The sequence below is a fragment of the Bufo gargarizans genome, chromosome 2 (assembly GCF_014858855.1).
Source record: "Bufo gargarizans isolate SCDJY-AF-19 chromosome 2, ASM1485885v1, whole genome shotgun sequence".
Lineage (NCBI taxonomy): Eukaryota > Metazoa > Chordata > Amphibia > Anura > Bufonidae > Bufo > Bufo gargarizans.
In genome coordinates this window covers 618,235,970-618,251,252 of record NC_058081.1, presented here as the reverse complement: position 1 = coordinate 618,251,252, position 15,283 = coordinate 618,235,970, and the positions used below count along the sequence as shown (strand labels likewise).

At 43.4% G+C, this 15,283-nt stretch overlaps 1 protein-coding gene across 1 annotated transcript in view; it reads left to right on the top strand.

Annotated features, from left to right (window-relative positions):
* Positions 1–14,895, top strand: part of LOC122928838 (nicotinamide N-methyltransferase-like) — a 123,805-nt gene extending 108,910 nt beyond the window's left edge. The window contains exons 2-3 of the mRNA XM_044282105.1: positions 1,944–2,151; positions 14,176–14,895. Of these exons, the coding sequence (XP_044138040.1) occupies positions 1,944–2,151; positions 14,176–14,599 (632 nt within the window). The 3' untranslated portion in view covers positions 14,600–14,895. The remainder of the gene's footprint in view (positions 1–1,943; positions 2,152–14,175) is intronic.
* Positions 14,896–15,283: the final 388 nt, after the last annotated feature.

The following is a 15,283-nucleotide window of genomic DNA, read 5'->3' as shown; positions in this document are numbered from 1 at the left end:
ATATCTTTTGTACACTAGAAATTATGAGAATGACAGTAGGTTTCCCCCCAATATGTGGACAAATCCTTTACCTGTTTAAAAAAATATATATATTTTGAAATTTAATTCCCTGTCACCTATAGAGCGCAAGGGTTTTACATCGCCAAAAATGGGTTAATGTCACCTGCCAATGGAACAGACGATTTAAAAAAATCTTACAGGCTTTAGAGCAAGGAGTACAGCATTGCTTGCTAGGTGTATTATATAGCTTAGTATCTTTCTTTCTCTTCTGTTATGGTCCACTAGTCCACTCTTTAATATGGCTTCCTAAACTGCTTTAGGAAACCTTAAAGTGTGGATGTACCTTTTGCGTTCCAAAGAGATTATAGATTATTATTATTTATCATTAAAGCGCCATTCATTCCATAGCGCTGTACATATGATAAGCAATATACATACATAATACAGACACTAAGCATAAACAAGACGAGTTACAAACTGGTACAGAAGGAGAGAGGCCCTGCCCGTGAGGGCTTACAATCTACATGGTATGGGAGGAGGACACAGTAGGTGCGGGTGAAGTTGGTCATGGCGCTATGGAGGCAGCAGGGTCACTGGTTGTAGGCTTGTCTGAAGAGGTGGGTTTTCAGGTTTCTTTTGAAGGATTCCACTGTATGTGAGAGTCTGATATGTTGGGGTAGCGAGTTCCAGAGTATGGGGGATGCATGGGAGAAATATTGGAGTCGATTGTGGGAAGAGGCGATAAGAGGAGAGGAGAGAAGGAGGTCTTGTGAGGATCGCAGAGTGCGCGTCGGGGTGTATTGGGAAAGTAGATCAGAGATGTAGGGAGGGGACAGGTTATGGACGGCCTTGTATGTATTTGTTAGAACTTTGAAGTGAATTCGCTGGGCAATGGGAGCCAGTGAAGGGATTGGCAAAGGGGAGAGGCAGAGGAATAATAGGGTGAGAGGTGGATTAGTCGGGCAGCAGAGTTGAGGATAGATTGGAGGGGTGCGAGAGTGCTAGATGGAAGGCAACAGAGGAGAGTGTTACAGTAGTCTAGGCAGGAGATGATGAGGGCATGTACAAGCATTTTCGCAGATTCAAAGTTAAGGAAAGCACGAATGCGGGAAATGTTTTTGAGTTGGAGGCGGCAGGTGGCAGGTGGCTTGGATGTGCGGTCTGAAGGAGAGGGAAGAATCCAAGGTCACTCCAAGGCAGCGGACTTTGTTGACCGGGTAGAGTGTGCAGCCATTGATCATGATAGATAGGTCTGTTGGGGGGGGGGGGGTTGAGCAAGAAGGGGGAAAGAGGATGAATTCTGTTTTATCGATGTTAAGTTTTAGAAAGCGAGAGGAGAAGAAGGATGATATAGAAGATAGACATTGTGGGATTCTTGATAGTAAGGTGGTGATATCTGGACCAGAGAGGTAGATTTGTGTGTCGTCAGCATAGGAGTGATACTGAAAGCCATGGGACTCTATGAGCTGTCCCAGGCCAAAAGTGTAGATAGAGAAAAGCAGGGGTCCTAGGACAGAGCCTTGCGGGACACCGAGAGAGGGAACAGAGAGTGAATGAGATGAGGAGGTGGTGCGGGAGTGGGAGACGCTAAACGTCTGGTCTGTGAGGTATGATACGATCCAGGAGAGAGACAGGTCAGTGATGCCAAGAGAAGAGAGAGTTTGCAACAGAAGGGAGTGATAGTTAAGTGTCCCCACAAAAGGTAACTTTGTGATCTGTGTATTTTTCAAGGGGGCCAAATGTGGAAAAACAATGCTAGTAATAATAATAATAATACTTTTTAATACCACCAAATCTACAAGAACATTTAAAGATTTTGCTGTTGTCCTTATTTTTGGACATTTGGAAATTCATGTTTGTATATTTTCTGGAATATAGATGTAATGTAGACAGGTTTTACAGATATGTTAGAAATTTCAATATTTAGAATTTTCTTTTTGCAGGTCATATTAAAGGAGAGATCTTGATTGACATCAGCATTGGTTCTATACCTCATCATCTGTATTCATCCTGTGAGTTTTTCAAAGACATCATAGTGCTCAAGGCCAGTGACCGATGCATCATGGAGCTGAAAAGATGGGTGGACGCACGTACAGGAGCATTTGATTGGAGCCATGCAGCAAAACTTCATGTAGACACAGAAGGAAACAGGTAAAGGATTTGTCCACATGTTGGGGGAAACCTACTGTCATTCTCGTAATTTCTAGTGTACAAAAGATATGAAGCAGATTTAGAAAATGTTTAGGCAGTATATCTTTATCTACTGGTACTTTATTCTTGCACTGCTACTCTGTTTCAGTTCAAATTTAGTCAGTGGGGAAGATTTATCAAAGTGGTGTAAAGTAGACTTGGGTTAGTTGCCCATAGCAACCAACCAGATTCTTCCTTTCATTCTTCATAGCTCCTTTGGGAAATAAAAGGTGGAATCTGATTGGTTGCTATTGGCAACTAAGCCAGTTCTGCTTTACACCACTTTGATAAATATCCCCCAGTATTCTCACCCATAAGTAGCAGCATACCAATAGGTTCTGCTGAAGGGAAGCAATATAACTAGTGTTGAGAGAATCAAAGCATCCAAGGTGGAATTCAATCCGAAGTTTAGGAAAAATTTGATTCGCCATGAATCCAAATTTCATCTTGCTTCGTGGTAGAAAATCTTTTTTTTTCTAAAATGGTGGCTGCGGCCAGGATGCTACTGTTGGCCTGACGGTCCTGCGTCAACACATGTAGTAATTTTACACACAACAAGGTGGTTTATCTGCCCAAACAACAGGAGGGGAGCAGGAGGAGCATGAGGAGCTGGAGGGTGATGATGAAAACGACATAGATGACCTTAAGAGACTGTGGCAGTATGCATTAAAGATGGAGGCAGGGAGGCCCTGCGAGTCTCTCTCACAAGTGGCCAGATGCAGTGGCGTACATAGAGAAGTAAGGGCCCCATAGCAAGGATTAAACCAGGCCCCCCACACTAGACCGAAGGATTTCCAGACGCCGGTGCCTGATGCAACAGAATAAATAATTCTTTGATGACTAATGATCATACTGTAGTGTGCTGTCACACCGTTATATTCTGCAATATGGGCCATCGCTACTGGTCACATCCTGCAGCCACTTTTCTGAAGCTGCCACCTGCCTGATACTACCCGCCTGATACCTCTACTGCCATTCTTACAATTGGGCTTCTTGGCCTACTAATATGTACATGTTAATTTTTTTTTTAAGTATAAGCATGCCAATGGGCCTTGTTATCTCGCAGCTTTTTTTTTGTTTTCCTACTACAGTGATCTGCCACCATCTTGTGCTGTATGCTACTGCTGCTGCCCCTCCTCCCCAATCTGGTATGGGGCCACTATTGTCCCTGTTACTGCCACTGCTGTTGGCCCCCATCCCCAATCGGTTATGGTGCTGCTATTGTCCCTGTTACTGCCACTGCTGTTGATCCCTATCCCCAATCCGTTATGGTGCTGCTATTGTCCCTGTACCTGTCACTGCTGTTGGCCCTCATCCCTACTCTGTTATAGGGCCACTATTGTCCCGGTTACTGCCACTGCTTTTGGCCCTCATCCCCACTCTGTTATGGGGCCACTATTGTCCCGGTTACTGCCACTGCTTTTGGCCCTCATCCCCACTCGGTTATGGGGTCACTATTGTACCGGTTACTGCCACTGCTGTTGGCCCTCATCTCCACTCCACGGTTTTGTGGCCACTATTGTCCCTGTTTGTCCATGTTACATTGCCGTTTATTTTTCTGCACTTTTTAGGCTATTTTCACACTATCGTTTTTGCTGGATCTGGCAGGGTTCTGCAAAAACACTTCCGTTACTGATAATACAACCATCTGTATCTGTTATGAACAGATCCGGTTGTATTATCTTTAACATTTTAAGACGGATCCGTCATGAACTTAATTGAAATTCAATGGAGGACAGATCCGTTTTCTATTGTGGCAGAGAAAACGGATCCGTCCCCATTGACTTGCATCATGCTGGATGTCTTGCTCCACATCCCAGGAACTACAACATGTTGCGGTTTGCTGTCCGTTATGGGAAAGCAACTAAACGGAACGGAATGCATTTTGGTGCATTTCATTCTGTTCAGTTAAGTTTTGTCCCCATTGACAATTAATGGAGACAAAACTGAAGTGCTTTTTTCCCCGGTATCGAGCCCATATGATGGATCTCAATACCGGAAAACTAAAATGCTAGTGTGAAAGTACCCTTATCTGTCTGAAGAGCAGAAAAAAATAAAAATTTATGAAAGGATCCTGCATTTTGAGCATCTGTACGTCCTCTTTCACACAGTCAGTATTTTGTATCAGTATTTGATCAGAATTTTACAGGCCAAAAGCAGGAATGGGTTCAAGACACAGATGAGATGCAAATATTTCCATTATATTTGTTTTTGGCTTAAAAATACTGATGCAAAATACTGACTAAATAGCGGCCACTTGAAAGAGGCCATTAAAGTCCTGCATGCATTTCAGACATAAATGGTCAAAGCTGATACAAATTCAGCATAAGGTCTCTTTCACATGATCAATATTTCACTATTTGATCAGTATTTTCTACCCAAAAGCAGGAGTGGGTCCAAAACACAGAAGAGATGCAAACATTTCTATTACATTTTATCTCTGTTTTGGACCCACTCCTGGTTTTGGCCTACAATTACTTCTCAAATACTGAATTTCTGAAAGAGGCTTTATGGATGCTCAAAATATAGAATTCATTTTTTCAATTTTCTGTTCTTCTGACAGATCTGAAGAACGGAAACACACTTTCATCGGGCCACTATTGTCACTGTTACTGCCATTGCTGCTGCTGCCACTCTCCCCACTCTCTTATGGGGCCACAATTGTCACTGCCAATGCTGCTGCTGTCACCCTACCCTCTCTGTCCATGGCGATAAATTAGACCTGACACAAACATTGACCTGTAATACTGATGCACAGTAAATCTACAGCTAACAGAAGGGATTAAAAGCATGTGTTTGGACTGCCACAACATGGACAAAGCTACTGCAGGGGCGCACATGGGTTTTTGGCTCTACTGAAGGGATTAGCTATGAATTTTGGTGCACTGCACAGTGATGTAGATGGCAATAAATTACACCTGCCAGTGATACTGATGGCAAAGTACCTACAGAACGAATTAACTATGAATGTGGGTGCACCAGAACGTAATGCAGATGGCGATATACTATCCCTGCAATTTATGTTCACACTGAGGTTGGGCCACTAAGTGGGATGAATATGATTAGGCATGGTTATACCTGATTTATCAATTTAGCGATTTGTGCCAAATTAATTTGTTGAATTTTGTTAAATCAGCTGAATCAAAATTTTCTAAAATTTGCTAATCTCTAAGGTCGCTTTCAGACGGGCGAGATTTCCGTGCGGGTGCAATGCGTGAGGTGAGCGCATTGCACCCGCACTGAATCCAGACCCATTCATTTCTATGGGGCTGTGCACTTGAGCGGTGATTTTCACGCATCACTTGTGCGTTGCGTGAAAATCACAGCATGCTCTACTTTGTGCTTTTTTTCACGCAACGCAGGCCCCATAGATATTAATGGGGCTGTGTGAAAATCTCAAGCATCCGCAAGCAAGTGAGGATGTGGTGCGATTTTCACGCACGGTTGCTAGGAGACGATCGGGATGGGGCCCCGATCATTATTATTTTCCCTTATAACATGGTTATAAGGGAAAATAATATCATTCTTAAAAGTGAAAGCTAAGTAAAATAGGGTTGGAGTGGTTTAAAAAAATTAATAATCACAGTGATGGATCATGTGATGGACCATGTGATGAGCGCAGTGACGTCACCACAGGTCCTTTTCCTCACAGATGAAGACAGAAGAGAAGCCAGGCTGCGCGAACAAGTGGATTAAGGGGAGTTCAGTTATTTTAGAATCTTTTTAACCCCTCCAGTCCTAATTTACTAAGCATTCTGTATTAAGAATGCTATTATTTCACCTTATAACCATGTTATAAGGGAAAATAATTACATCTACACAACCTTTAACCCAAACCTGAACTTCAGTGAAGAATTCGGGTCTGGGTACCACAGTCAGTTTTTTTATCACGCGCGTTCAAAACACATTGCACCCGCGCGATAAAAACTAATTAACGGAACGCAATCGCAGTCACAACTGACTCCAATTGCGTACCAACTCGGCGGGTTTGCCGCAATGCACCCGGGACGCATCCGGGAGCCAAAATGTAACGCGTTTTTACTTTCCAGTATTGGGTTCCATCACAGGGGCTCAATACCGGAAAAAAACTGATCAGTTTTATCCTAATGCATTCTGAATGAAGAGCATTCCGTTCAGTATGCATCAGTTCAGTCCCTCTTAAGTTTTTGGCCAGAGAAATTACCGCAGCATACTGCATTTTTCTGTCTGGCCAAAAATCCTTGTCGGAATGCCGTCATTAATTTCCATTAAAATGTATTAGTGCCGGATCTGCCATTAAAATTGCCGCGTTGACGGATCCGTTCTTACGGTCCACGCATGCACACCTTTAAATTTGTGGAAAATAAAATACTGGGTAAATTTTTACGGATGACACCAGAGAGACAGATCCGTTATTTTAATGCATTTGTCAGATGGATCCGCATTCGGATCAGTCTAAAAAATGCCATCCGTTTGCCGGATCCGGCAGGCAGTTCCAGCGACACAGCTGCCTGCCGGAACTATGAGAAAGTACCCTAACTTAGTGTATAAGCCATGCATGTATTCAAGTCTTTCCCTTGGCCGGAAAACGATAATTCATATTTAAAAGGGTTGACGCATCTGGACATTTATTGCATATCCACAAGATATGCCTTAAATGTTTAGCTCCTATCTCAAGAATAGTGTTGAGTGCAAATATTTGAATCGTGACTAGTCAAAATATAGTGATATACTGTATACTGATATATTCGTAATTTCGAATATTCTAGATTCTTTTTCATAAGTAACCTTCCTTCTTGCTTTGTGGCCAATGAGAAGGCTGCAATGTCTTTGGCTGAGGTTAGCAACATCCCTAGAAACCAATAGGAAAGTTGCCTACCCCTTTAGTATATAAAAACCTCCCCAGCAGCCCTTGTTTGCTGTATTTTGCAGATCTGAGAGAGACAGCAATGTTATTGCTGTGCTCTCTGCTTTTTCTGTGTCATTAGAGTAGATATATATCATATATATATATATATAACTAGCAGCAGAACCCGGCTTCGCATGGGTATATTTCATCTATTTCATTTCATGTTTACGTGTGGCGTAAAAAGATATAAACTGTTTACCCAATAACAGTGACCTCCACAGTGAACCCCCCTTTAACAGTGACCGCATCTTTAACAGTGACCTCAACAGTGCGTGCCCCTTTAACAGAGACCGTCCCTTTAACAGTGACCTTCAAAGTGCCCGCTCCTTTAACAGTGACCTCCACAGTGCCCACCTCTTTAAGAGTGAATGCATCTTTAACAGTAACCCACAGAGTGCCTGCCCCTTTAACAATGACCTCCACAGTGCCTGCCTCTTTAACAGTGATTTCCACAGTGCCTGCCCCTTTAACAGTGACCTCCGCACTGCCTGCCCCTTTAACAGTGACCTCCACAGTGTTGCCCCTTTAACATTGACCACCCCTTTAAGAGTGACCTTCATAGTGGCCCCCCTTTAACAATGACCTCCACAGTACCTGCCTCTTTAACAGTGACTTCCACAGTCCCTTCCCCCTTTAACAGTGACCTCTGCACTGCCTGCCCCTTTAGCAGTGACCTCCACAATGCCCGCCCTTTTAACAGTGACCTCCACAGTGTCTGCCCCTTTAGCAATGATCTCCATAATGCCCGCCCCTTTAACAGTGACCTGCAAAGTGCCGGCCCCTTTAACCTTGACCACCCCTTTAACAGTGACATTCACAGTGCCCACCCCTTTACAGTGACCCCCACAGTGCCCGTCCTTTTAACAGTGACCAACCTTTTTAACAGTGACCTCCACAGTGCCTGCCCCTTTAATAGTGACCTCCACAATGCCTGCCCCTTTAAGAGTGACCGCCCCTTTAACAGTGACCTCCACAATGCCCGCCCCTTTAACAGTGACCTCCACAGTATCTGCCCATTTAACAGTGAACTCCACAGTGCGAGCCCCTTTAACATTAACCACTCCTTTAACAGTGACCTTCATAGTGGCCGCCTCTTTAACAATGACGTCCACAGTACAAGCCCCTTTAACAGTGACTTCCACAGTGTCTGCTCCATTAACAGCGACCTACAGAGTGCCTGCCCCTTTAACAGTGACATCCACAGTGCCCACCTCTTGAACAGTGACATCCACAGTGAACGCCCTTTTAACAATGACCTTCATAGTGTCTGCCTTTTTAACTGTGACTTTCACAGTGCCCGCCTCTTTAAAGGTGACCACATTATTAACAGTGATCTACAGAGTGCCTGCTTCTTTAACAGAGACCTTCACAGTGTCCGCCCATTTACAGTGACCTCCAAATTGCCTGCCCCTTTAACAGTGAGCTCCACAATGCCCGCCCGTTTAACAGTGACCACCCTGTTAACAGTGACCTCCACAGTGCTAGCCCCTTTAACAGTAATCTCCACATTGCACGTCCCTTTAATAGTGCCCACCCCTTCAACAGTGACCTCCACAGTGCCCGCCCTTTTAATAGTGACCTCTACAATGCCCGTCCCTTTAACAGTGACCTCCACAGTTCAAGGCCTTTTAACATTGACCACCCCTTTAACAGTGATCTTCATAGTGGCCGCCCCTTTAACAATGCCCTCCACAGTACCTACCTCTTTAAAAGTAACTTCCACAGTGCCTGACCCTTAAACAGTGACCTCCAAACTGCCTGCCCCTTTAACAGTGACATCCACAATGCCCACCCCCTTAACAATGACCTCCACAGTACAAGCCCCTATAACAGCGACAGCCCTTTTAACAGTGACATTCACAGTGGCTGCCCCTTTAACACTGTCACCCTAGTAAAGTCATTTTTTTTTTGGGCTACTTAAATATCCTTATACTGCGATATATCAATATATAATGCTCTTACTCATTTTCGTTCAGCAGTTTCTTCAAAAAACAGACTTTTATAATATGTAAATTACCTCTCTACCAGCAAGTAGGGCGGCTACTTGCTGGTAGCAGCCGCATCCTCCTTTCATAAAGACGCCCCCTCAGCATGTTGATTGACAGGGCCAGTGAACTCGCTCGTCCTCTGGCTAGCCCTGTCTGCGTTCAAAATCTGGCGCCTGCGCCGTACCAGTCTTCGCTCGGCGCAGGCGCACTGAGAGGAGGACGCTCGCTCGGCCACTCCTTCCTCAGTGCCCCTGCGCCGGGTGTAGATGTGACGTCATCGGCGCACGCGCATTGAGGATGGAGCGGTCGAGCGAGCGTCCTCCTCTCATTGCGTCTGCGCCAACTGAAGATCAAATTTGGTGAAGATTGGTCAAGTCGTTTGGTCGCGCATAAAGAAAAGACAGAGACAGACAGACAGAAACTTATTTCTTATATATCTAAAAATCCGTTTCTGTCTGTTCTTTATGCGCGACCAAACGACTGGACCGATCTTCACCAAATTTGGCACACAGGTACATCATGTGTCCGGGAAGGTTTTAGACCGGGTCTCAGCTTTCTAGGATGTCCGTTCCTGAGATATTCCCAAAAAATGAGCCCCCCCAAATACAAGCATGCAAGTCTTTCTCTTCAAATCCCAAATGTCATAAACACAGTTTTACTTTAGGTTTCCATAACAACCCAGCCATTTTTCTTTACTGCTTAAAGGAGCGGGTACTGCGGAGGTCACTGTTTTTAAAGGGGTGGGCACAGTGAAGGTCACTGTTTTTAAAGGGGCGGGCACAGTGGAGGTCAAGGTTATTTAAGGGGCGGGCACACTGGAGGTCACGGTTATTAAATGAACGGACACTGTGGAGGTCAGTGTTATTAAAGGGGTGAGCTCTATGAAGGTTCCTGTTAAAGGGGCGGTCACTGTTAAAGTCATTGTTAAAGGGGCAGTCACTGAGAAAGTCACTGTTAAAGGGGCGGCCACTGTGAAAGTCACTGTTAAAGGGGGGGCCACTGTGAAAGTCACTGTTAAAGGGGCAGTCACTGAAAGTCCCTGTTAAAGGGGCGATGACTGTGAAAGTCACTGTTAAAGCGACGGTCACTATGAAAGTCGCTGTTAAAGGGGCGGTCACTATGAAAGTCACTGTTAAAAGGGCAGCCACTGTTAAAGCCACTGGTAAAGGGGCGGCCACTGTGAAAGGGACGGTAACTGTAATGGGGCGGTCACTGTTAAAGGGGCGGTCATTGTTAAAGTCACTGTTAAAGGGGCAGTCACTGTTAAAGTCACTGTTAAAGAGGCGGGCACCGTGGAGGTCATTGTTAAAGAGGCGGGTACTGTAGAGGTCATTGTTATGGGGAAACTGTCAATATCTTTTTGCGACACACGGAAACATAAAATAAAATAGATGAAATATACCTGTACAAAGTCGGGTCCTTCTGCTAGTTTTTATATATAAGAGACTAGCATAAGGACCCGGCTTCGCACGGGTATATTTTATCTATTTCATATTATGTTTTTATGTGTCCTAAAAGATATCAACAGTATCCCCCATAACAGTGACCTCTACAGTACCTGCCCCTTAAACAATGACCTACACAGTGCCTGCCTCTTTAACATTGACCTCCACAGTGGCCGTCCCATTAACAGTGACCGCCCCTTTAGCATTAACCACCCGTTTAACAGTGACCTCCACAGTGCCCAACCCTTTAACAGTGACTTTCACAGTAACCGCCCCTTTACCCCCCAAAGGACTCAGCCCTATTTCACCTTAAGGACTTGGCCATTTTTTGCAAATCTGACCAGTGTCAAGTTAAGTGCTGATAACTCTAAAACGCTTTGACTTATCCAGGCCATTCTGAGATTGTTTTTTCGTCACATATTGTACTTCATGACACTGGTAAAATTAAGTAAAAAAAAAATCATTTTTATTTATAAAAATATACCAAATTTACCAAAAATTGGTTAAAAATTTCAAATTTCCAAGTTTAAATGTCTCTACTTCTATAATAAATAGTAATACCTACAAAAATTGTTATTACTTTACATTTCCCATATGTCTAATATTTTTTTTTCCAGTTGCAGAGCAAGGGTTAACAGCCAAACAAAACTCATTATTTATGGCCCTTATACTGTAGTTTACAGAAACACAGTATGTGGTCGTAAACTGCTGTACGGGCACTCGGCAGGGCGCAGAAGGAAAAGAATGCCATACGGTTTTTGGAAGGCAGATTTTGATAGACTGTTTTTTTGGACACCATGTCCCATTTGAAGCCCCCCTGATGCACCCCTAGAGTAGAAACTCAAAAAAGTGACCCCATTTTAGAAACTACTGGATAGGGTGTAAGTTTTGTTGGTACTAGTTTAGGGTACATATGATTTTTGGTTGCTCTATATTTACACTTTATGTGAGACAAGGTAACAAGAAATTGCTTTTTTTTTTGTTATTTACAACCTTCATCTGACAGGTTAGATCATGTGGTATTTATATAGATCAGGTTGTCACGGATGTGGCGATACATAATATGTATACAATTTTTTTTATTTATGTAAGTTTTAAACAATGATTTCATTTTTTAAACAAAAAAAATAATGTTTTAGTGTCTTCATAGTCTGAGAGCCATAGTTTTTTTCATTTTTTGGGCGATTATCTTAGGTAGGATATCATTTTTTGTGGGATGAGATGACGGTTTGATTGGCACTATTTTGGGGTGCATATGACTTTTTGATCGCTTGCTACTACACTTTTTGTGACGTAAGATGACAAAAAATGGCTTTTTTACACCTTTTTTATTTTTATTTTTTTACGGTGTTCACCTGAGGGGTTTGGTCATGTGATATTTTAATAGAGCTGGTCGATACGGACGTGGCGATACCTAATGTGTATACTTTTTATTTATTTATGTAAGTTTTACACAATGATTTTATTTTTGAAACAAAAATAAATCATGTTTTAGTGTTTCCATAGTCTAAGAGCCATAGTTTTTTTCAGTTTTTGGGCGATTATCTTGGGTAGGGGATGAGATGACGGTTTGATTGGTACTATTTTGGCATACATGCGACTTTTTTGATCACTTTTATTACCTTTTTTGGGAAGTAAGGTGGGCAAAATTTCAATTTCCGTAACATGACCGTTTTATAGATCAGGTCGATGCGGCGATACCTAATATGTGTAGTGTATTTTTTATTTTATTTTTATTCAGTGATAAATGTGTTTTTCTTTTATCTTTACTTTTTTTTTCCATTTTTTTTGACCCAGACCCACTTGGCTCTTGAAGATCCAGTGGTGCTGTAGTTTACTTACACTTTGAACAGATCTATGCCTTTAGGCGTCCTGTTGCCATGGGAACCTTCCCCGTCTGCCACAACTGAGCAGATGGGTAAGGGTAAGGAGGGGGGCTCCCTGACTGTTAACCCTTTCCATACAGCGGTCCGTAAGGGTTAAACGGCTGACATCGCAGCACAGATGTCAGCCGTTTATACCAGAGTATCAGCAATGTGCTGACACTCTGGTATAACCACTGGACGCCAATGAATATTCAAGAGGAGGCGGGCGGGGATCGCGATCCCGCCTGCCGCACCCCCCGTCACCCGCACCGGCTGCACCGCCTGCAACACCCCCCCTGCACCACCCGCCGGCAGGGAGAAGGGGGGATGAAAATCTTTATTTTGGGCATTTTAAAGTTTCTGAGAAAGCGCTGCAAACCGCAGGTCTGAATTGACCTGCGGTTTGCGCCGATCGCTGATACGGGGGGGTCATATGACCCCCCTGGTGTTGTGACAGGATGCCAGCTGAATTATTTCAGCGGTCATCCTGTTCTGATTAATCCCCGCATTTCCGCAATCCTGTTTTAAACTCATGACATACCGGTACATCATGGGTCCCTAAGGACTCGGGAAACATGCCGTACCGGTACGTCATGCGTCCCTAAGGGGTTAACAGTGAATTTTACAGTAATCTCTCCTTTAACAGTGACTTTCGCAGTGACCACCCCTTTAACAGGGACCTTCATAGCGCCCACCCCTTTAATAACAGTGACCTCCACAGTGCCCGCATATTTAATAACAGTGACCTCCACAGTGCCTGACCTCCACTGTGCCCGCCCCTTTAAAAACAGTGACCTCCACATTGCCTGCCCCTTTAAGCAGTAAATAAAAATGGGTAAGTTGTTATGGAAACCTGGAGTAAAACTGTGTTTATAGCAGTTGGGATTTAAAGAGAAAGACTTGCAGGCTTGTATTGGGGGGGGGGCTCATTTTTGGGGGATATCTCAGGAACGGTACATCCTAGAGAGCTGAGACCCGATCTAAAACCTTCCCGGACACCTAATATACCTGTGTGCCAAATTTAGTGAAGATAGACAGAGAGAAACTCATTTTTATATATATAATACTTAGTGCAGTAATCACTAATAAGTAGTCAGACCTGTTAATGTTAATGTGAAGTTGCACGTATTGCGCCAAAATATTAGCCTCATTAGTGCCGATTTCGCAATTGCAAATATATTGGAGTAGTCTATCTGCATATAAAGCTATTGTAATGTTCTGCTGTGCCAACTATTTTCTCCAGTTTTAGGAAACTTTTAGCAGCTTTAAAAATGTAGCTATAGAGATCCACGCCTTTATTTCGCACGCATTACGCGAATATTACATTGCTGATTTTCGCAATGAAGAAAATAATCTCGAATTCGCAAATATATGACGAATATTCTACCAAATATTTGCGAAATATTGCAAATTTGAATATTGCCCCTGCCGCTCATCACTACTCAAGAATAGGACCCTACTACATACATGCATTGTGCATTGCTCTCTCCATTCAGTACTACAGTACTTCCAGATATAACCGAGTAAGCATACCCAGCTATTTTCAGAAGTGCCATAGCAGTTAGAAAGAAACATACAAGAGCGGCTATGACTCCATTTGGGGCAATGTACACGAGGTCCTTTTCTAGTGATAGGTGTGGTTTCAAAAGGAAGAACCCGCACATATTGGACATTTAAGACATATCGTGTGCATATGCCCTAAACGTACAGATGGGAATAACCATTTAACTACTTAAATGATGTCCTATTAATTTATGCCCTGGGCTATTAAATGTCTTACTTTCTCACATTTTTTGCAGTGATGAATTACAGGAGAAGAATGAAAAATTGAAATCAGCAATTCATCAAATAGTAAAATGTGACCTTGAGAAGCCAAATATCACAGGTCTGATAGTCTTACCACCAGCAGATTGTATCATCAGCGCTTGGCTCCTGGATGTTGTCTGCAAAGAGCAAGAAGATTACATCAGATGTCTCTCGAAGTTGTCGGGTTTACTAAAACCTGAAGGATACCTCATATTAATTGGGATTTTAGATGCAACATTTTTCACAAATAAGAAAGACAGATTCCATATATTCAACTATAATGAGAGGTTTGCCAGGGAGGCTGTAGAGGGAGCAGGCTTTGTTATTGATTGTTGTCAGGTTAAGGAAAGAACAGCTGTTAGTGACCTTACTGACTATAGGAGAATGATATTCATTGCAGCTCACAAGGGGCAGTAGAGCTGAGTAGAAACTTACGATTTAAGTAACCAAAATAAACCACTTTTATGGCGTATATCTTGTGCAGATTCTATGTTTCTATGTTTCTGTCGCACGCCTTGCTGCACCAGAATCTGCAACTTCTTCCCCATTCATGCCAGGTCTCAAAAAGTGGGCATGGTGTAGGTAGGAAGGCCGGCCTGTCTCATTTATCATTTTCTATGCCTGGTTTAGTCATAGAAAATGGTTTAAATGTAAGACTGCAAGGAAACTGCCTTACATTTAGAATCAGGCGTGGATAGGCCGAAATTATGTAGAGGCTAATCCTCCTCATTCACATTTCAGTGTTTTTGGGCAGTGATTTTCATCAGTGATTGTGCGCCTAAACCAGGTGCGGCTCTAAACACAGAACAGGTGCAGCTCTTTCCCTTAGGCCTCATTCAGACAACCAAATGAATGGGCATCCATTCCCGGCATCCGTTCCGCAATTTTATGGAAGGGGTGCGGACCCATTCATTTTAATGGGGCCGCAAAAGATGGGGAATGGGGACAGCACCGTGTGCGGACCACATCCGTAGTTCGGTTCTGCTGTCCCGCAAACAGATAGAGCATGTCCTACTGCAGACAAGAATAGGCATTTCTATCATAGTGTTGGCCATGTGGGGTCCGCAAAATTCGGAACGCACACCGCTGGTATTCTTGTTT